This window comes from Chenopodium album, chromosome 13 (genome assembly GCF_948465745.1).
Source record: "Chenopodium album chromosome 13, dcCheAlbu1.1, whole genome shotgun sequence".
In the NCBI taxonomy this organism is placed as follows: Eukaryota; Viridiplantae; Streptophyta; class Magnoliopsida; order Caryophyllales; family Amaranthaceae; genus Chenopodium; species Chenopodium album.
In genome coordinates, this window is record NC_137846.1 from 20,037,554 (window position 1) to 20,058,676 (window position 21,123).

The 21,123-nt window shown below is 35.3% G+C and overlaps 2 protein-coding genes across 2 annotated transcripts; both read left to right on the plus strand.

The window, feature by feature from the left end:
* Positions 1 to 17,764: 17,764 nt before the first annotated feature.
* LOC145575356 (uncharacterized) lies at positions 17,765 to 19,229 on the plus strand. The gene is made up of 2 exons (XM_081633235.1): positions 17,765 to 18,828; positions 18,935 to 19,229. Exons 1-2 carry the CDS (start codon positions 17,765 to 17,767, stop codon positions 19,227 to 19,229), a joined length of 1,359 nt encoding a protein of 452 aa, XP_081489361.1.
* Positions 19,230 to 19,253: 24 nt separating this feature from the next.
* LOC145575357 (uncharacterized) lies at positions 19,254 to 20,745 on the plus strand. Its single transcript, XM_081633236.1, has 3 exons — positions 19,254 to 19,668; positions 19,783 to 20,114; positions 20,215 to 20,745. The coding sequence occupies exons 1-3, from the start codon at positions 19,254 to 19,256 to the stop codon at positions 20,743 to 20,745; spliced, it is 1,278 nt and encodes a 425-aa protein (XP_081489362.1).
* Positions 20,746 to 21,123: the final 378 nt, after the last annotated feature.

Genomic DNA, 21,123 nt, shown 5'->3' on the forward strand with positions numbered 1-21,123 from the left:
AATCAGGTTTTGTTAGATTCGTAATAATATGTATTTTATTAGTATGTGAATTTCATAATTTTTTTCATTACGAAATTAAAGATATTTAGCAATAAAAAACTACACATAAAACGATGATCTAATCTGAACTTATTTTTTCTGATCTGATCTGAACTTATTTTTTCTGATCTGAACTAAATTTTTCTTATCTTATCTGAACTTAGTTTTTCCAAAAATATTGTTTTTTATTATGACATATGATAGGATATTTATTAAAAATTATGATTAATTTTGGGAATTTTGCGAAGATATACCATATAATGACGAGTTTTGAGATCAACTACCATTTAAAACTTTTTTTTTTTTGAAAAACTACCACAAAAACAAAAAAAGTTTGAGTAGCACTACCTTGTCTAACTTTCCGGCAAAAATCTCCGATAGTGGGACCCATGAAATAGTATTTCCCTCCTAAATTTCTTTCTCTCTCCTCTATTTGTAACTGTTATATTTTGATTCCCCCTTTTTGCTTGAGTTAAAAAAAAAAAAAAACATCAAAACCCTAATATGTTGATTTCAATCAATTCAGCGAGAGGAAAAAGGAAATTCATTTGGCGAACTCAATTCTAGGTAATGTATGTCTAATTTCCCATTGTAATTGACACAATTTTTGCAATAACTCTTTAAATTAGGGTTCTTGATTAAAAAATTAAAATTGGGGTTTTATGAAAATGGGGGATTTGGGGCAATTGTTCTGTATTATCCAATTTAGGTTTCATTTCTCATTCTTTGCTTATGTATTTGCAGCAATTAGTTGTTTTCAACCATGTCTAATTCATCATATCAATCATCTCATCCTTTTCCTTCAAAATGCTTTTGCGGAATTCCTCCAAAAATTGAGACTTCTTGGACTAGCAATTAAATTAAGTATTCATGCATCAATTCAGGTGGAATTTTAGGAGGGAAATAATAATTTGTGAGCCCCAAAACCGGAGATTCTTGTTGGAAAGTTAAAAAAGGTAGTGCTACTCTAATTATTTTTGTTTTTGTGGTAGTTTTTTCAAAAAAAAGTTTTAAATGGTAGTTGTTCTCAAAACTCGTCATTTAAATGGTAGTTCTTCGCAAAATTTCCTTAATTTTGTATATATACATGAAATATTAGAAGTATATCGATAAAAAAACTCTATACAACAATTTTATCTTGAAAAATATCCAAATATCGCTTACTTAGCATTATATGTGTCACAATAATACCTAACTTGTTTTTGCCTACATGGCGTGACGCATGGCGAATAACTGGAATGCCAAGTGTCACTGTCTTGTGGCCTAGCTGTGAGACCGGCTTTATATATTAGTGATATGATATGATATTAGATTGTACTAATTTAGAAATAATCCTATTTATATTAATAGGTCATGTTATTTTGAAAGCCGACAACAGAAATTGAAAATTGGGCTTGTTTAATATGGCACCATTTTTGTTTTACAATTTTCTGATTTTATAAAAAAAAAAAAAAAAAGGAAACAAGAAAAAGATATTTTCACTTTTCTGTGTTAGTTTTCAAAATCACATTAATTTTAATAAGTTTGACCAATTTTTTTATTCACGATTTGAAATATATCATATGATTTTGAAAGACAAAAAACTAAAAAACAGAAAACTACAAGGATACCGAACGAACCGAAAATTAGTATTACACTTTTTCTGATTTTCGTACTACATGTTTTTGTTTTTGATTTTAATTTTAAAAAAAATTGACAATTGTAAACAAAAAAACAATTGTAAACAAACTTTAACTTATTGCAAATTTAACATTACACTTTTTCTGATTTTTTGTACTAAATGTTTTTGCTTTATTTTTTAATTTAAAAAATTTTGACAATTATAAACAAAATAACAATAACGAATAAACCCACAATAATGTGAGCAAATAAATATTAGCCATATTTAACCAAGTCACAAATTCACATCTAAACAAATAAGTTAAGACCGCATTCAATGTGTGCTTAAATATTAGAGAGTTCATATATCAATAATATTGAATTTTCTTTCCTCAAAAAAAAAAAAAAAAAAATTATTGAATTTTCTATATTTTCTCAAAAATTGTGATCTTCTTAAAATTTCATGACTAAGACCAAGTTCACTTTACCTTATTTTTATAAATTTGAAATTATTTTCGTCAAACTTAAATTATTTTTACTTTACTAAAACTAATTTTACTGAATCGAAAATTAATTTTTTACTGATTTTTTATTATAACTCTTCTTTATATTTACATATTTTTACTGAAGTGAACTGAATTTATTGAAATTATTTTTCCTAAAGTGAAATTATTTTTACTAAATATTATTTTCTTAAGGTGAAGTGAACATGGTTTAATTTAATTTTGCGAGCCACTATAGTATTTCATATATTTTTATGTTTCCATCTTGATTGTGTGAGGGAAGAGACAAGGAGGTTGTGTTTGTGTTTGTATTTGTTGTTTTTTTTTTTTATTTTTTTTTATTTTTTTTTATTTTTTATCCTATGCATATCATTTCAATTGTTTCCATGGCTAAATATATGCAAAATAATTACACATTACACAACCATGGAAAAAACCTAAAAATTGCCAAAAGCACTTATAACCATATTTATCTATAGAAAACAATCAAACTAAAGAAAGGGTAATTTTGACAAATTGATGCATATCAAATTTATATACAAAGTACGAAATAAATTTGAATCCAATTGATAATTGAGCTAACAAAGGGTAGAATTATGTACCTTCGTATATATAGATTTCGATAATTACAATAGAATAATGAGAAGGTTTTGGGTGCGGACTACTGCACACAAATTTGGTGCAGGAGGCTTGATGATATATTTTACTTGTTAGCTGATATGTTTCACATGTTGGCTAATATGTTTCATTTGTTGGGTGATATGGCTTTTGTGTTGGCTAATATATTCCTTCTGTTAGCTGATTTTTTTTTTATTTTTTTTTATTTATTTTTTATTTTTTTATTTTTTTAATTTTTTTTTTTGATATGTTCCTTTTGTTGGCCGCTATTAGACATCAGTTGGCTGATATTTTTTTGGTTGGCTAATATATATATTTTAATTGTTGCTTATATGTTTCATTGTGTTGGCTGATGTGTTTATTTTGTTGGCTTACCTGTTGCTTTTGTTTGCTGATTTCATCCTTTTGTTAGCTGATATGCTTCATTTGTTGGCTAATATGTCCCTTCTGTTAGCTTATATGATATGTGTAGGGAATATTTCAAGCCATCCCAAACTTGAACCCCACTGTGATCATACACTTAAGTATGGTGGCGTCCAAAGGGAAGGAAGCTAGAGCAAAAGAGTCGCCAACAAGTTTTAGGAACTTGTAAACCGTTCACAGGGTGAAGGTTACACCCCTGAACGATCCAGGAGATCGTCAACTCCAATAGGTCTGGAACCAAGACTGGAAGTTCGGGGATGAAGGTACAAATCCAACCTAAAAGTGATTGAACCTGCCCTGTAAAATAGGCCTCTACTTCATTCTTCTCGTATTCATGTGCGCTTTCTAACTAACATGCAATCAATAGGTTAACCCTAAACCTGTTTATCTATGTTGGTTGAATATTAATGCAAAAATAAAACTATTATTGGCGATCACTTGAATTGTAATCAAATTAACCCTAAACAAGATTATTAATTATCTTATTAAGCGTGATTACAAGTATAAATTCCCTTTAAACATGGATAAAAGGTGTGATCAAGCAATAACAATAAATAAGCATCAAGCAACATAATAATAAATCATCATAATTAAAGCATAATATTGATAGCAAGATCCTGGCATGATACTAACAAGATTAATAACAAACCCTAGCATGTTACTAAACAATAAAAATCAAAGCTTTAGCTCTAACATGATACTAACATGCTATTGATATGATATTAGAAAGCATAGGAAGCACCCTAAACATGATACTAGAAAGCAATAATAACATCCTAACATGATGCTTGGAATTAATAAATAACAAACATGCTTTCTACAAGAATAGAGCAATAAGACTACATACTTTGATGCCTCGTATCTCTTTCTAATATCAAAATACACGCGTTAGTAACTTCAAGGAAAATATAAATCAAACAATTAAATTAAATAATTGAAATAGAGATTAGGGACCAAACCCTCAGAAATTATATCCTTTCACGTCTAGGGCGAAGGCAACTTCGAACTTGGCTAGGTGTGTCTAGATCTTGTGAATGCGGAATTTTGTTTGTGAAAAGTTTAGAGAGAGAGAGATGATGATTGTAGATGAGTATTGATGATTGTAGATGATTGAAAACGGAGGTTTCAGGACCTTATTTATAACAAAAATCAGCCCGGATATGATAAAAAAGAATCAGAGTTCGAAAAGGAATAAAACACGACGCTGTCGCCACAATAGCCTCTGTCGCCGCGCGACAGAGCTTGTCACCGAGCGATAGGCCTGTCGCCAGGCGACAGGCTGTGGTGCGGCGCTGCAGACAATTTTTCCACACGTTTTCCTATTTCTGATAAAATTTAGCGTACGAGGGGTAAAACTGTAATTTTATTTAAAACACTTCTTTTATCCTAAATAAAACTCATAAAACTCATTTATCAATGCTAATCACATTAGGATTCAAAAGAACCTCCTAGGAAATTCTAGAAGACTATAATCAATCCTAATTGCATTAGGAATGATAAATCACAATGGGCCCTCCTCTAGATCATTGAGCCACTTATAAAATGTCAAACCGGACCCAGTTTAGTATTTTGGCCATAACTTCCTCATTATTCATCGGAATTGGGCTTATAATATATCGTTGGAAATCTCTTTTCGAGCCCAATCCAACTACACTATTATTGGACCCTTTCTATGTACCAAACTAAACTGGATTGGCTGTTTTCATAAAATAGGTTTTCGAAAACAGAGAGAAAGGAAATAAAAACTAACCGCAACACTAAACTTTCCGCACTTTCACTTCATTCGATTATGATTCGACGTGAAAAGTATACATCACCGGGTTTGGTTTTTTGGGGAGACACATTTTGGTGTCTACAATATGCATCTTTTATTGGCTAATATTTTCCATTTATTGGCTAATATGTTCCATTTGTTGGCTGATATGTTCCTTGTGTTGACTGATAAGTTTTTATTAATGTCTGATGTGTCCCTAATGTTGACTGATATCAGATATCAATTGGCTGATATGTTCATTTTAATAGCTGATATGCGTTATTTATTGGCTAATATGATACTAGTATTTTTATTTCCTTCTCTCTCCTCTTTCCCCCCTCTTCCTCTCTTTCTTCCTAACCTCACTCACCTTAACCCATGACTCGCCCCTCACGCCACCACCCAATCAGCCACCACCCTAACCTCACACAACCAGCCACCACTTCAATATTCCCTATCAGTCCGCCTTCAATGGAGTCGTAGAAACACCGATTCAACAATCTCGGCTTCCAACACGGAAATTGACAGTTTGGCCACCCCTCGCCACACCTTTTTTCCGCCTACGTCAAGTCGCCGCCCAAAAATCCTCAACCACCATTCTCATGCACCACAAATCGAATCCCTTATCTTTCTCGCTCAAGCCCACGCCGCACAACCACCATTACCTCTACCTTAAGTCTCTGCCGCCGCTGATATGTCCATTTTATATAGAGTTTTACCCCTGTCCCTTGGTCATAATTAGTAGTGTTTTTGGCTCGTTAGAGCCACTTTTATTACTAATTGGTGTTTTCTAGTGTTTTCGTAGTTTTGGTTGAGTTTTGTAGGAAATTACATCTTTGGAGCTTTTTCTCGGGATTATTGCGGTACAACTATGAGCATTTGAAGGCATGACCGATTGCATTTGGACACCGAGTATTCAAGACCCGAAGTGGAGATTCGAATTGGGCCAAGAATGAAGCCCAATCCAAGTCCAGCATATAACCGGGCCCGATCGGGCGAAGAAAAAGGCAGGCCCGATCGGGCGGTGCCTCGCCCGATCGGGCGCGTGTTTCTGAGGAGAAGTTTAAGCGTCGTTTAAGTTGTTTTAACTTAGGATTTTCGAACTTAGTATATATACGCTTTTGTTAAGCGAGTTTAGTATTCTTTCTCCTTTTCCCTGAATCTCTCTCTCTCTTTCTCTCTCTAACTTTTCTCTCTCTCTCTCCTCTTAAACTCTAGTATTATTTTCTCTCTCTACAACTCTTTGTTTAAGTCCATCTCTTGTTTCCTTCAACTTTGGTAAGGATTTCTTCTCCTTTAATCTCAGTTATTTATTCTCTCTCTTTCATCATGATTTGTTTAATTGCTTTGTTTAGTTTATATTTAATTATGTGTGAGTAGTTTTCTTTCTAGGGTTATGGGGATCCATAAATGATATGAAAGGGTAATTTATTATTGTTAATTGTCAATGCTTGATTAATTTCCTATTGATTGATTTACTGCTATGCGGTTAGATTTGGCCAGATTTAATTCGTATGAGTTTAGCAATATTGATTCAAGATTCGAGAGATGAGAATTGATGTTTAGGCTTAGTTTCAATAGGCAGACTAATTTATAAATGGTTAGGTCGAGATTCGAGAGATGAGATTTAATACCGGTAAATTAACTCTGTGATTGTAATACGCAGCGAAATCCCTTTATGATCTGATTAATTGATGTATTGATGATTGATTGTTATGTTTTACCCTAGAATATTATTTATTGGTGAACCTATGCCCTAGGTCTTTTATCATTTGATTTCTCCCTACTCATATTCTTCGTAGTATAGTTCCTTTAAATAACAACTTTTAGTTACTTAATAATTTAGATTATAATAATTAATTAGGAATAGGAAGACTCGTTTTCCTGTGGATTCGACCCTACTTCCCTATCTATTATTAGTTAGTGGTTTTAGGAATTACTTTTGATTAGGTGATACGACTTTAGCTTGTCAAAATTTGGCGCCGTTGCCGGGGAAACAATTTTATTTTTGTTTCTAATTATTATTAGAGTCTAGATTATTTTTTTTATTTATTTTTTATTTTTTATTTTTTATGAGTTGAAAATATCCATGCTTACGCCACTACAAGAATTATATAATTTTTATGCAGCACCTAACTATTGTAGTTGTCAACGTCTTTGTCATGAAAATCCTGAATGCCCTTATAGTGAGTTTTTTGTGCGTGCTCCGGATGATTTTAGAGTCTTTCCATATACATATGATCATATTCGGAAACGATTAGTTGCTAATGAAAGTCATTGGGAGGCTCTTGATGAAAAAGTCTATGGACACTATAATAATACGAATGTTATTGAGGATGAAGAACCATCGATTATAGAATTTGTGGTTGAAACATCATTGGTTGACGAATCGGTGATTGAAAAATCATTAGTTGTAGAAACGGTGGTTGAATATTCCTTTGTTGATGATGAGGTTATTTGTGAGGGTAAAATATTCAAGTCATTATTGGATGATAAAGACAATGACTACCTCCATATTCGTCCTATTAATTCAAAAATTTTAGCGGAGGAAGTAGAAGGTTGTGGTGTATTTTCATCTCTCTCTTTTGATTTTTCCTTCTACCTTGAGTTCTCTTTATGTGCTCCTAACCTTTTCTTTGTAGGGATTAATATGCTTGAAATTGAGCCCTATCTAGTGCCTAATGAAATGTTTGCAGGAGCATTTGATAAGTTACTCAAGGCATTGAATCTTCCGATTGAGAGAAGGACTATGGTTGAACGGGACCTTGATAAACTAGCGCTTTGCGGGAGGCAACCCGTACTTTATTTTGCTTTTTAGTTTAGTTTTTTCTTATTTTGTGTGTGTGTGTGTGTTTTTTTTTATTTTATTATTATTTTTTTAGAGAGGTAAGGAGAGTGTAACTTATGCTTGTGGGAGTTTGTTTTTGTGCAGATTTTGAGCTAGAGAAGGCTTCATTCACGCTGGAACTGCACTCGTATTCGATCAGGCAGAGCTCGCCCGATCGGGCGCGCGTAGCGTCAGCAAAATCTGTCAACTTCGACAGGCCATAACTTTTGTGTTTCTTATCGGATTTTGGCGTGTGACTTATCGTTGGAAAGATCTTCAAGTCTAATTTCCAATTCAATTAGAATCACTACATTATCACTTATATATCAAAATTTATGATTGAAAGAGTATACCTGACTCAAATTTGGACTTTTTCCTACCAACACTTTGTTTCTTTCTTGCCCAAATTTGTTCCAAAGAGATGCATTGAAATCCTCGAGGATTTGGTGACATTATTGTGGTGATGTTGAGGAGTAGTCACCTTGACTACTAGCTTCCCTTTAAGACAATGAGGACATTGTCTGATTTAACTTTGGGGGAGGTTCTCGTGTTCGTATGGTATATCTTTCACTCTCTTTTTATTTTATTTATTTATTTATTTTTCCTTTTGGTGTGCTTAGTATAGTTTTTATTTCTTTCTTAGGTTAGATTTATTGCTTTCAAAAAATTGAAAAAATCAAAAATCCAAAAATACGCTCCAATGAATTGTGAATCATGCTTCCCTGTGCCCCATACTTGAAAAAAATTTTGTTTTGATTCTTGGTATATGACGATGAGCATTGTGGATTTGTTGATCATGATTTGAAGTTTGATTGCTTAGATACCTTAACATGCGTCAATTTTGTCCAACTACTTGTGAATATAGTGTTTGACTAGTTGATTTGGTTAGGAATGTGTGATAGTTCCTGGTATGTCAATGAATTTGAGTATTGGTTTGCAACTATGAGTAATGTTTATATGGCTCACCATTATGCACATTGTGGAGGACGAAGGCGTTCATTCTTTTAGGTAGCCTTCAGACGATATTAGATACATTTGTTCCCTTCTTGCTACCCATGTTGTTGCTTGTGCCCTTTTGTTGTTTATTACCCACATTACAAGCCTTTTTTAGCCCCATTGGTTACTAGTCCCAAGCTTGGCTTGGGGGAGCTTCTAGTTAGTGAGGTGAGGGAGTTGTAGTGTGCATATAATTTGCACAATGTGGGAATATAAGATGAGTAATTTGTTCTTTGGTTTTGTGATTGGAAAAAAAAAATAAGAATTTGTGTTTCAAAGTTAAATTCCAATGTGAGATAAAAAGAGCAAAAGAAAGAAAAAAATGTTTCAATGATCAAGTGTTCTATGTGAGGGTTACTCAAAATAAAAGAAAAGAAAAAAAAAAGAAGTATCAAAATTGAGTTCAAAGTTTGTTTGTTCACTCTAGTTCTATATCATCATATCTTTATGAGTGAAATTTGTAAGTGTTGGGATTGTTTGATATGTTTGGAGTTATATTTGGTGAACTTTTGTTGGAGTTGAGTATGTTGGAGATGATTGGTCATTATTTATTTTTGACCTTGGGTTTATTAGGGTTTTGCTCCCTTAAGCATGGCTTTTCTCTCACATTTCCCAGATATTTTCTACCCTTTACCCTAGCCTTACATTACAAGCTTTAAAGACCTTCCAACCTTGTGCATAGAATTGTGTAGATGTGAAAGTGTTGCCTATCAATGCAAGGAATGATTTGACATATTCCGAGTCGACTACTAGGTTGAGTGCTTGTCTTTTTAAACACACGAGAGTGTGAGTTGGGAGGGCATTGTTCACATAAAGGGGTTGGGATGGAGAGCGATCGAGTACATCTTTTACTCGCCACATAAATGAAAGTTGAGTGTGTGTGCACTAGTCTTAAATTCTATATGCTCTTGTGGTTTGCTCTATTTGACAATTGTTGGGGAGGACGAGTGATTGGATGGATGAGATTGGTTGTTGTTGAAGCATGTTTATTAGATTTGCCTTGAATTGTTTGGTCTTGATTTTGATTATTTGGGGTTAGGCATGTTTTATTTATTCATTGATGAGCTCTTTGCTTAGGGACAAGCAAAGGTTCGGCTTGGGAGAGTTTGATATATCCATTTTATATAGTGTTTTACATCCATCCCTTGGTCATAATTAGTAGTGTTTTTGGCTCGTTAGAGCCACTTTTATTACTAATTGGTGTTTTCTAGTGTTTTCGTAGTTTTGGTTGAGTTTTGTAGGAAATTGCATCTTTGGAGCTTTTTCCAGGGATTATTGCGGTACAACTACGAGCATTTGAAGGCATGACCGATTGCATTTGGACACCGAGTATTCAAGACCCGAAGTGGAGATTCGAATTGGGCCAAGAATGAAGCCCAATCCAAGTCCAGCATATAACCGGGCCCGATCGGGCGAAGAAAAAGGCGGGCCCGATCGGGCGGTGCCTCGCCCGATCGGGCGCGTGTTTCTGAGGAGAAGTTTAAGCGTCGTTTAAGTTGTTTTAACTTAGGATTTTCGAGCTTAGTATATATACGCTTTTGTTAAGCGAGTTTAGTATTCTTTCTCCTTTTCCCTGAATCTCTCTCTCTCTTTCTCTCTCTAACTTTTCTCTCTCTCTCTCTCCTCTTAAACTCTAGTATTATTTTCTCTCTCTACAACTCTTTGTTTAAGTCCATCTCTTGTTTCCTTCAACTTTGGTAACGATTTCTTCTCCTTTAATCTCAGTTATTTATTCTCTCTCTTTCATCATGATTTGTTTAATTGCTTTGTTTAGTTTATATTTAATTATGTGTGAGTAGTTTTCTTTCTAGGGTTATGGGGATCCATAAATGATATGAAGGGGTAATTTATTATTGTTAATTGTCAATGCTTGATTAATTTCCTATTGATTGATTTAATGTTATGCGGTTAGATTTGGCCAGATTTAATTCGTATGAGTTTAGCAATATTGATTCGAGATTCGAGAGATGAGAATTGATGTTTAGGCTTAGTTTCAATAGGCAGACTAATTTATAAATAGTTAGGTCGAGATTCGAGAGATGAGATTTAATACCGGTAAATTAACTCTGTGATTGTAATACGCAGCGAAATCCCTTTATGATCTGATTAATTGATGTATTGATGATTGATTGTTATGTTTTACCCTAGAATATTATTTATTGGTGAACCTATGCCCTAGGTCTTTTATCATTTGATTTCTCCCTACTCATATTCTTCGTAGTATAGTTCCTTTAAATAACAACTTTTAGTTACTTAATAATTTAGATTATAATAATTAATTAGGAATAGAAAGACTCGTTTCCCTATGGATTCAACCCTACTTCGCTATCTATTATTAGTTAGTGGTTTTAGGAATTACTTTTGATTAGGTGATACGACTTTAGCCTGTTAGCCGTCGTGCCATTACCACCTCCAATTGTAAGTTTTTTAGCTTTGCTTCGATTTAGGGTTATTTCCGCCACCACCGCCCCACGAACTCTTGGGTGCGGACGGCGTAGCCAATAGTTTGCGTAAAATATTAGTGGTTTTGTTTTTCTTTCACATTATCTCGATCATATAAGTGAATATGTAACAGTGTCTCAATTTTATATGTACTTTCCCATTTTTCTAAATGTATCATTTTTGATAATATGAGCTCCTTCCTAGTTAATTTTTGGAGTAGAAAGAGATAGAGAGAACAAATAAAGAGGACCATGTGTTACGAGAGAACTTATTCCCTACCCTATAAAAGCCGGGGAGCACAAATTTGAAGAACTGCTGAAATGCTTAGAATCCTTATGAACAGTGAGATGGTGATTTTACCCCTGTATTTTGCCTTTGGTTTCCTTACCTACAGTGGCTTTCCTATATTGCCCTTCAATATATTTGCATGTGCATCGCCACGTGGTGTAGTAGCTGTTTTCTCTTGCATGGTGTAGTGAATTCAAATGTCTTCTTGGTTGGTTAATTTTATAGCTGCGAAAATTAAAGGGCTATTAATGGTTTGCAAATTATTGTTGGGTGTTAATGATTTTAGCGATTAGATTAGTAATAAATAGGCTGATTATTTTGCGCGTGGAGAATTGTTGGGTTATTGTTACGGATTGGTATTTGCTAAGCTACTTTGTTGTTATCATGTAAATTTGTTCAGATTGGTGTTGCGTCATTGCTGTTGTTGTTAATTGACAATTAATTTGTGCAGTCAATTAAGTGTAGCTCTTTATGTATGGTGGTGTTAATTGTGCGATTTTGTAGTTTGCTGTTTTTAAATTTTGTTATTTGTTAGTTATTAGTTTCTTGTGAGATAAATCCTATGAGTTGTTGCTCCTTAATTGTATTATGGATTTTAAATTGAGTGCATTGCTGCTCCTTAATCGTATTATGGGTTTAAAATTGGGTTAAATGGAATTAGGTACTTGTTTAGGTACGTGTTTGTTGAATTATGAATGGTCGTTGTTAAATCAGGTGGTTAATTTGTTTATAACATAGTTATTAGCTTATAATATAATGGTCTTTAGATGGTTGAACAACTCATTCTTTAAAGCAATGTCTTTGGAAGAAGCGAACTGCTTGCTTTTGCCGATGAGGCACCTTACTGTCCATTGGGTTTCCACATTATATTGTAGGTAAGAATGATCTCTTTTTAAAAATTTGCTATGTAGTTTGGGCAGTTAGATTGCCGGCGCATGCTTTGTAAAGTGAAAAATGTAACTACCTTTTCCAATTACCCATTGTGTTTTGGCTGGGTGTGTTTGGTTTTTTTACCTTATACTACATGTTATATTATATAGTTTTTATAGTATAAATACATGGGGGTTCATATTTTTTTCCTCATATGCAATATACAAAGCTGAGCTTCATGGAGGTTACATTAGAGGTAATGTCTAATTTAGATTTAGCTATGGTTGATGTTAGTTAACATCCTTACAATGGTGGATCACAATCCTTTCATATTATTGCCTCTGGAAATGGAACACTTATGAGCTTACTTGACAAACATGTTCACAGATTATGGACACAGCAATATCCTTTTCACTTCACTTGCCATGTTGATGACTTTAAACTTGAAGGATTTTTTTGCACTTGATGGATACATCAGTACATTTTTACTTCACTTTCCATGAGTACCTTGATTTTTGTTCTCATGAGTATGTACAAACATTCTGTTATTGGACTTGCATTCACTGAGCTACACTTGTTGTTTAAGATTTGGTTTCTGGTGAAGGTATTGAAGTACTTTTTTGGGTTTGTTTATCTTATGTTGCAGAGTTATGAGCTTGCAGTGGGTAGAGGTGCAAATGGTGCTGTAAGTGATTTGCTTTTTGGTTCTGTACTAGCATTTTTGTGTGCTTGCTGTTGTTAGCATATGTTATAATTAGTTATTAGCTTTATTGGAAGTCATGGATATTTATGTTGTATGGCTTATGAGATACTGTTGTATGGATTTATTTAGAAGTAATTCATTATATGTTTAGTATATAGAGGGTGCTTACTTTCTTTATTTGAGTGAAGTACTTTCTATTAGGTGAGTGCAGTATATTGAAAATAATTACATGTTTTAGAATGGCATTATAGTTCATTGCTGATTTCATTACATTGCTTATAGACCTGTATTAGGTTGTTAGATGGTCTTGAACCAGGGTTGCTTGCTTAAATTTTTTCTTATCCCATGAGTATGCACACAGGTGGGTGGGTCTCAGACTCGGAAAGTGTCTATATCATTTTGTTCCCTTTTACAACAAGTTGTTGAGTACCTGAAACTTCCGTCGCCAGCATACTATTTAGTGGATGTGCAGAACAACTCTGTAAAAGTTGTTATGGAGACCATACCAAGTGTGGAATCTGTGTATGAAGGTGGACCAGCTAAAATAGTTGGAGAATCACGTAAAAGGGCTACAGAAGATGTTGTTCGTTCCCTAAGATTGGAATATAGTGTTCAGATTGAAGACTTGACCTCTAAGAAAATTAGCAAGCTTGAGTGTTGTGAATTCCTGTATCAGATGAAACGTATTGAGCTTGAATCTTTGGAAAGAGAATCAAGTGAAGTGCCAGTGAAGTGGCCATCTGTACCTAATCACAAGAAGTGCAAGAAATATGTTTGCATTGATTACACGGATGTATTGCGTGTTCTGACTTTAGAGACTAAGGCACGTGTCTCAGAAGTTGAGACCTTGAAAGTTGGCTCGGAAAAATTCTTGTCATGGGTTACAATTTATGCCCCTTCAATTGCTACTGGAATGGAGTGCATTTTCAGCACTGTCCATGCTTGTTCTAGAGTTACTAAGCAAGAAGCAGCTAAGAGGGTTGTTGAGTTCCTGCACACTGCTTATAATCTTGATATCATTGATTTGAATTATGGAAATGGGGTATATGCTGGAATTAAGTGTTCTTTAGCTCGGGAAAGCTACCTAGCAGCTAAAGAACGTGTGCTTGGGATTCAGGGTGCTCTGCACTTAGATCCTTTTTTAGGTGAGGACGGATGTGTCACACCGAAGTCAGCTGTGCATAGGATTCCAACTCCTGCTCTTCCTCCGCCACCGCCTCACAAGCCAAGAGCCAGGCCATCTGTACCAGCTCCAGCTAAACTAGACACCTTTTTTAAGCGTAGGAAGTTTGATTGATCCACCCTAGGAATTCGCAGTGTGATATTCCTTTTGCTTGTCTTAGGCCTTTAGGTCTGATAGGAAGCTTGCTTAGTTTGCAGTGCCAATTCGCATTAGGGGGGCTTTGTTTTGCTTACTTTAGTGTTATGTTCCCTTTGCTTTGCTTAGATGTTCAGTATTAACACAACAACATTTTGTACTACTTATATTTCAGCTGTTTTTGTATTAGTCTAGCGGTTATTCTGACAAGAAAGACCTGGAATGGTTCTCCAGCATCTGATGTATTTTGCTTGTTTTACCTATTAATGAAATGTAAAATTCTTGCCATGTTTTTCCAGTGCATGTTCTGGCTATGTGTTTTCTTATTATGATGCAGAAATCACGTCACATGTGATACTAGGCGTGCATTTTTTTTATCATGCACTATACTAATTAGTGATTGCTGTTGCATTGTATTAATTGCATAATGGTTAGGGAAAAACGATCTGCTTTGACAGCTACGCATTTTTGATTCGCATGTATGATTAGCTGCAGCTGCATAGTGCTCATTTATGTTTAGTTGCTTGAATTGCTCGTTGTGGGCCTCATATGCTGGTTTACATGCCACATTTATATAACTATATCACACAGTATTAACCTTATTTGCTAGTTTAAGTGCCAAGCTTATACTGCTACAATGAGTAAATCTGGGATCCCTTATAAGTAATGTCGAATCATAATATGCAGGACAATTGTTTTCTCACAAACCTTATGTCCATGCTTTCAGATCATTGCTTGCTTCCTAAAAACCCTCCGCCAAAAACTAGAGTCAGCAAACGTTTACAAGCAATTCAGGCTATGTGTGAAACACCTGCTTCCATCAAGTGCTTGTTTGTTGTTGTTAAAGGTGCATAATGGTTGTTTTACTGGTATTGCTTTGCCATTGTTTTACTTTTGCTAATTGGTTTATTGTACAGAGAAATAGGGGAGCCAAACACAACCACAAATCAACAGCAGGGCTTTTTACATAGTAACTCAGGAAATGGTAACAAAGGAATTTCTAACAGTCAAGGGGCTGAAAATGCAGGTACTACAATGAATGGTAAGCATGATTTAGGTAAAAAAGAATGAAAATGCGTTAAGTTCTCTGTTGTTGTGATTTACTTTGAGAGCTTGCTGATATAAAAGGGCAATAGAACAATGTTTCACTCACTATATGTTACCAACTCACACGCTATCAAGTTATACATGCTTCTAATGCTAAATTTGCTTACTTAGTCTTGTGTTTAGGTAACAAAGTTTAATGTTCCAGATTTACAGATTGTACTTGCTGATGCAGTTATGACTACTAATCCAGAAGCTAGGCAAACAAATATGTGCACTACAGTTTTGAATGAGGGCTTAGTGCATCGAAAAACTTCTGACAACCAACGGGTTAGCAAACGGCAACGAACAATTGCAGCTATGTCTCAGTCACCTGTTTTGATAAGGTTTTCTCATTTGCTTTTCTGCTGCTACAGCATTTAAGTATCTGTGTTTATATGACCTTGCTTATGTTGTTGGGTTGCAATTTGTTTGCGCCCTACAGAGAAATTGGTGAAACAAGTGCACAAGGTAGAGTGAGAAACCAAAATCCAAGGAAACCTCGAGTTAAAAAAAAGGTAAGTTCCTTTTACCAAAATTATTATTAGCATTATTACTAGCAAAAGGAGTGCCTGTCATGATACAATTAACATTACTTTTATATAAATAAACATATACCAATGGCTGTTAAATATGGCCTAACTTACAAAAAGTTGGTTACAGATCAACAGGCATCTTCACCTGTAGTACCTGGACCTAACAGTGATACATCTGAAACAATACAGCCTGGGAAGAAAAGGAAAGCTCAAAATAAAAGTAAGGATCCTTATTTACATCCTAAGCTATTTTGCTATTTACTTATACTTGATTGCATAAAAACTGGACATGTAATTTGCATATCGCAGAACCAGCTGTTGTTGTTGCGAAAGAGCAGCCAGTGAAATTACCTAATACTAAACAGCCCAATAAGTTTCGCTATATATTTGTGCTTATGATTTAGTTTTGCATTAGCATGCATTAGTTGATTAGACTAACATTCAATGGCTGGATAACAGAACCCCCACCTGCAGCAATCGGGCTTAAATTATCAAAAGCACCTCTAAAACTGAAAGCACCTCGCTTTTGTGCAAATGGAGCTATTAAACTAGCCACTAATGAATACCCCCCTGCATTATATAGACTTTTAACATCTAGCGAAGAAGATGCACTACACTTTAGAAGATATATTCATTTGTATAATAACTTATTTGCATTTTGCTCATTGGGTGGTGACTATAAAGCAAAAATACATAAAGGAATTTATGTCTTTAAATTACATGGCCAAATTTACCATTACTTGCCTGATTTAATTCCTAAAGATATAGGCCCTAGATATTTACAACTTTATTTTTATGATGGCCATTTTGAGTCAGCTGCTAGGACGGAGAGTTGTCCAGAAATCAGAGCAGATATTATAGATATCCTTATGGAAGTATCTCAGCAGAATCCTTACGCTCAATTCTTTAGATCCTTGAAAGAAATTGACATTCATGAAGAAACACAGATTACTATAAACAACAACACTGTATTAGACCAGCGTGTTTTTAATGCTCCCACAACAGATGAAGTGGCTGTAATCTGGCCAGACGACACTTCAACAAGTGAATCAAATGGAGCATACATCACTTAAGAGGAAGGTCAGAAAAATCGCATCGCATATACCATAATTATGGCTGCTATGACCCGCTTTAATACCCACTATTATTCCCAAAAGGTGATTGTGGCTGGGGCCAAGGTTTGAAGAAGAACAGCAGTGAAATGCACCAACAGCCTCCAGCAAAAGCTAACCCTATTATGTCTGCAATAGTGCACACAGAAGAAGATGTTATTACACAGGAAGCTTGTCGTAAGTTTTTGCATTACCTAACAATAGTTGTGTTTTAAATTGTGTTATTCTTTACCAGAATTGTTGCTCCATTAAAATGCTACGCACTCTTAGTATTTAAAACCATAATATTGTTTTTTAAATTTGTTTACCATTATTTAATGCTTGCATTTACATGTTGTTCTACTTACAGGATTAGCAGATGCAAGTGGAACTTCAGCGCGGCATATTTCTCCACGAGAATACTACGCTTACAAGTTGCAATGCCGTCCAAATAACATGCTTTTACATACAGGCCGCTGTCTTCAGCAATACATAGTTGATATGTATGTAAAGATTGAAAATACTCGCTTAGATTACTTTTGGCACAATCAGCAAACAATCAGAGCCGATTTGTATCAGGGAATTTTGGATTCCATTCAAGATGACGAAACAAGTGCCATTAACATTGGATGCAGGGTTATTCTTCCGCCAACTTTTATTGGTGGTCCATGAGACATGAAGCGGCGATATTTGAATGCCATGACTTTAGTACAGTGTTTTGGAAAGTCTGATCTGTTCATTTCAATGACTTGCAATGCAAACTGGCCAAAGATAAAGGCTGAGTTGGGTCCTGGAGAAGCAGCTCAAAATCGACCAGGTCTTGTTGCTCGTATCTTTCGAGCAAAAGTGATTTGCTTAAAGAAGCAAATAATGAAGAAGCATATCTTTGGAAAAGTAGCAACTATGATTTATGTAATTGAGTTCCAAAAAAGAGGACTTCCTCATGCACATTTTCTTATCATCCTCAAGTCAGATTTCAAAATTAAATCATCTTCAGATTTAGACCACTTCGTTTGTGCAGAGCTGCCACCCCATACCTCCCCACAACTTCGGAAAATTGTGGTTAGTCATATGATGCATGGCCCTTGTGGAGAACAGAATCCAAAGTGTCCATGTATGGTCACAAAGAATAATAGCATTCCCTCTTGTAAATATGGCTACCCCAAAAGGTTTTTAGAAGAAACAACAAACCATGATGATGGATACCCGATGTACAAAAGAAGAGATTCTGGAGAGCGAGTCCACATTCGAGGTGCATACCTTGATAACCGTTCAGTTATTCCATACAACCCATATCTCTCTACATTGTTTGATTGCCATCTAAATGTAGAGATATGCTCATCTATTCAAGCTGTGAAATACTTATACAAGTATGTTTACAAAGGACACGATAGGGTATCTTTTAATGTTATTGGGGAAGAAAATAATGCTGTAGATGAAATAGAAAGATTCCAATCTGGTCGATGGGTTTCACCATGTGAAGCAGCTTGGCGGATCTTTGGATTCAATTTATTTGAGATGCACCCTCCTGTCCAGCACTTGGCAGTGCATTTGGAAAACAAGCAGACAGTTCATTTAAGAAATCACGAGCAATTGGATTCAGCTGTGCTAAATGAACGACGATCCAAGACTCAGTTGACAGAATTCTTTAAGGCAAATGCAGCATCTGCTGAAGGTACATGGTACCTTTATAGCGAGTTCATAGAGCATAACAGATGGGATGCCAATGCTAAAGCATGGTTTCAAAGGCGGAATAAAAACAAGGTCATTGGCCGACTAGCAACAGTTACACCAGCAGAAGGTGAGGCGTTTTTTCTTGAGGCTGCTTCTTATTAATGTACACAGCCCAAAATCGTTTGCTGACTTACGTACTGTGAATGGAGTACTTTGTACTACATTTCAACAAGCATGTATCCAAAGAGGGCTCTTTGAGGAAGACAATGTAGTCTTCTCATGCTTTACTGAAGCAGCTCAAATTCATATGCCATCAGCCCTACACAGATTATTTGCAGCTGTGCTGGTATCCTGCAGGCCAAGTAATCCAAATGCACTTTGGTTGCAATTCTACAATGACTTGTCTGATGACTACCGGCATACTTTGCCACATAAAGAAAGGCATGTTAGGCTGCTGACCAATTAGTCAATAGAACGCCACTTAGAGTCTATGGGAAAATCATTGGGGCATTTCCAGCTTGACCATTTACATGAAGAAGTACCTGCAAAAGTAAACAGAACAAAAGATATCATTGATGCATTGGATGCACCTATTCCTCAACAATGTATTAATTGTAGGCAAAATCTCAATGCAGCTCAACAGGTTGCCTTTGACAAAATAATTTCTCGTGTTCAAGCAAAGAAGCCTGGATGTTTCTTTGTTGATGGCCCTGGAGGGACTGGGAAAAAATTTCTGTACAATGCTTTATATGCAGAGGCGCGACTTGTAGGGAAAATTGTGCTTCCAACAGCAACATCAGGCATAGCTGCAGCAAACATACCTTCTGGTAGGACAGCACATTCGCGATTTAAGATCCCTCTTGATTCCGAAACATCTCTTGCTTGTGATGTGCCAAAACAAGGGAGTTTAACTGCTTTTCTAAAAGAAACATCCCTCATTATTTGGGACGAAGCTTCAATGGCACGAACGCAAAACATTGAATAAGTGGATCTTTTACTTCGTGACTTGTGTGACCCAGCTTTGCCCTTCGGTGGGAAAGTCATTGTATTTGGAGGAGATTTCAGGCAAGTGTTGCCAGTTGTGCCACAAAAAAGTCAAAGAGAAGCAGTTGCAACAAGCTTGGTAAATTCTCATATTTGGCCTTGGTTAGAAAAAATGCACCTCACTGAAAATATCAGAGCAAAAGAAGATCCTACATATGCAGCATTTCTGCTAATTTTGGGCAATGGTGAGCTGCAATCCTCTGAAAATGCTTATGTGCAAGTGCCACCTCACATTATGAGTTATTATCAACCAGCTGATGAACCTATTCACCATTTAGCTGCTGCTGCATTCCCAGAATTAGATCATGTAGACTTTTCACCAAAGATTTTTCGAGAAAGAGTCATCCTCACACCATTAAATGATGCAGCGGATTTTATTAATGCTTTTCTCATTAATAAGTTTCCAGGAGAAGCAATTGTCTACAAGAGTTTTGATAGTATACTTAGATGATAACTATGCAATTTACCCTACTGAGTTCCTCAACCAGCTGGCTCCAAGTGGCATGACTCCACATGAACTTGTTCTGAAAGTAAATAGTCCTGTCATCTTGCTTAGAAACATTGATCCAGAAGATGGCCTGTGCAATGGTACCCGTCTTATATGCAAGTATTTCAGAAGGAATGTCATTGTTTGTTCTATAGCTCTTGGTCATCACCAAGGAGAACTTGTGTTTATCCACCGTGTTAATCTTCAACCTCTGTCATCAATCAAATATCCGATTCAATTTGAACGAATACAATTCCCTCTGAAGCTTAGTTTTGCAATGACTATTAACAAATCACAGGGGCAAACACTAAGGCAATTCCTGGTTTACTGGCCACAGCCATGCTTCTCCCATGGTCAATTGTATGTTGCACTGTCAAGAGCCAAAAAGTCTGAAAAAGTGACTGTTATCACCCCGCAGCCTCCTGAAAAATACACAAGAACGGTGCTATGAAACATCATTGCTTATGATGTCCTACAATTATCTAGTATAACATAACTTTGCAAAAGGTATAATGCTCACAGTTTGAATCATTAGTACTTCACATCAAAGGTCATTAATGCTTGCACTAATCAATTTTTTTGTTATTTTTAAAACATGTAGGTCCAATGTTATATTTTATCAATTGTAACTAAGACATAGCCCTTTGGATGTTTTGAATCCTTTAAGCATTGTTTTGGTAAATATGCTTTTTTGTGTAAATTTGTTTCAAATTAATATAAGATATAATATGTGCCATTTCAAATGAACACTTTCTCTTGTTAGTTTACATGCTATTTGTTCAAGTCATTGTATCTTCCCTGCACATTTTAGCTAACATGAAATCTATAC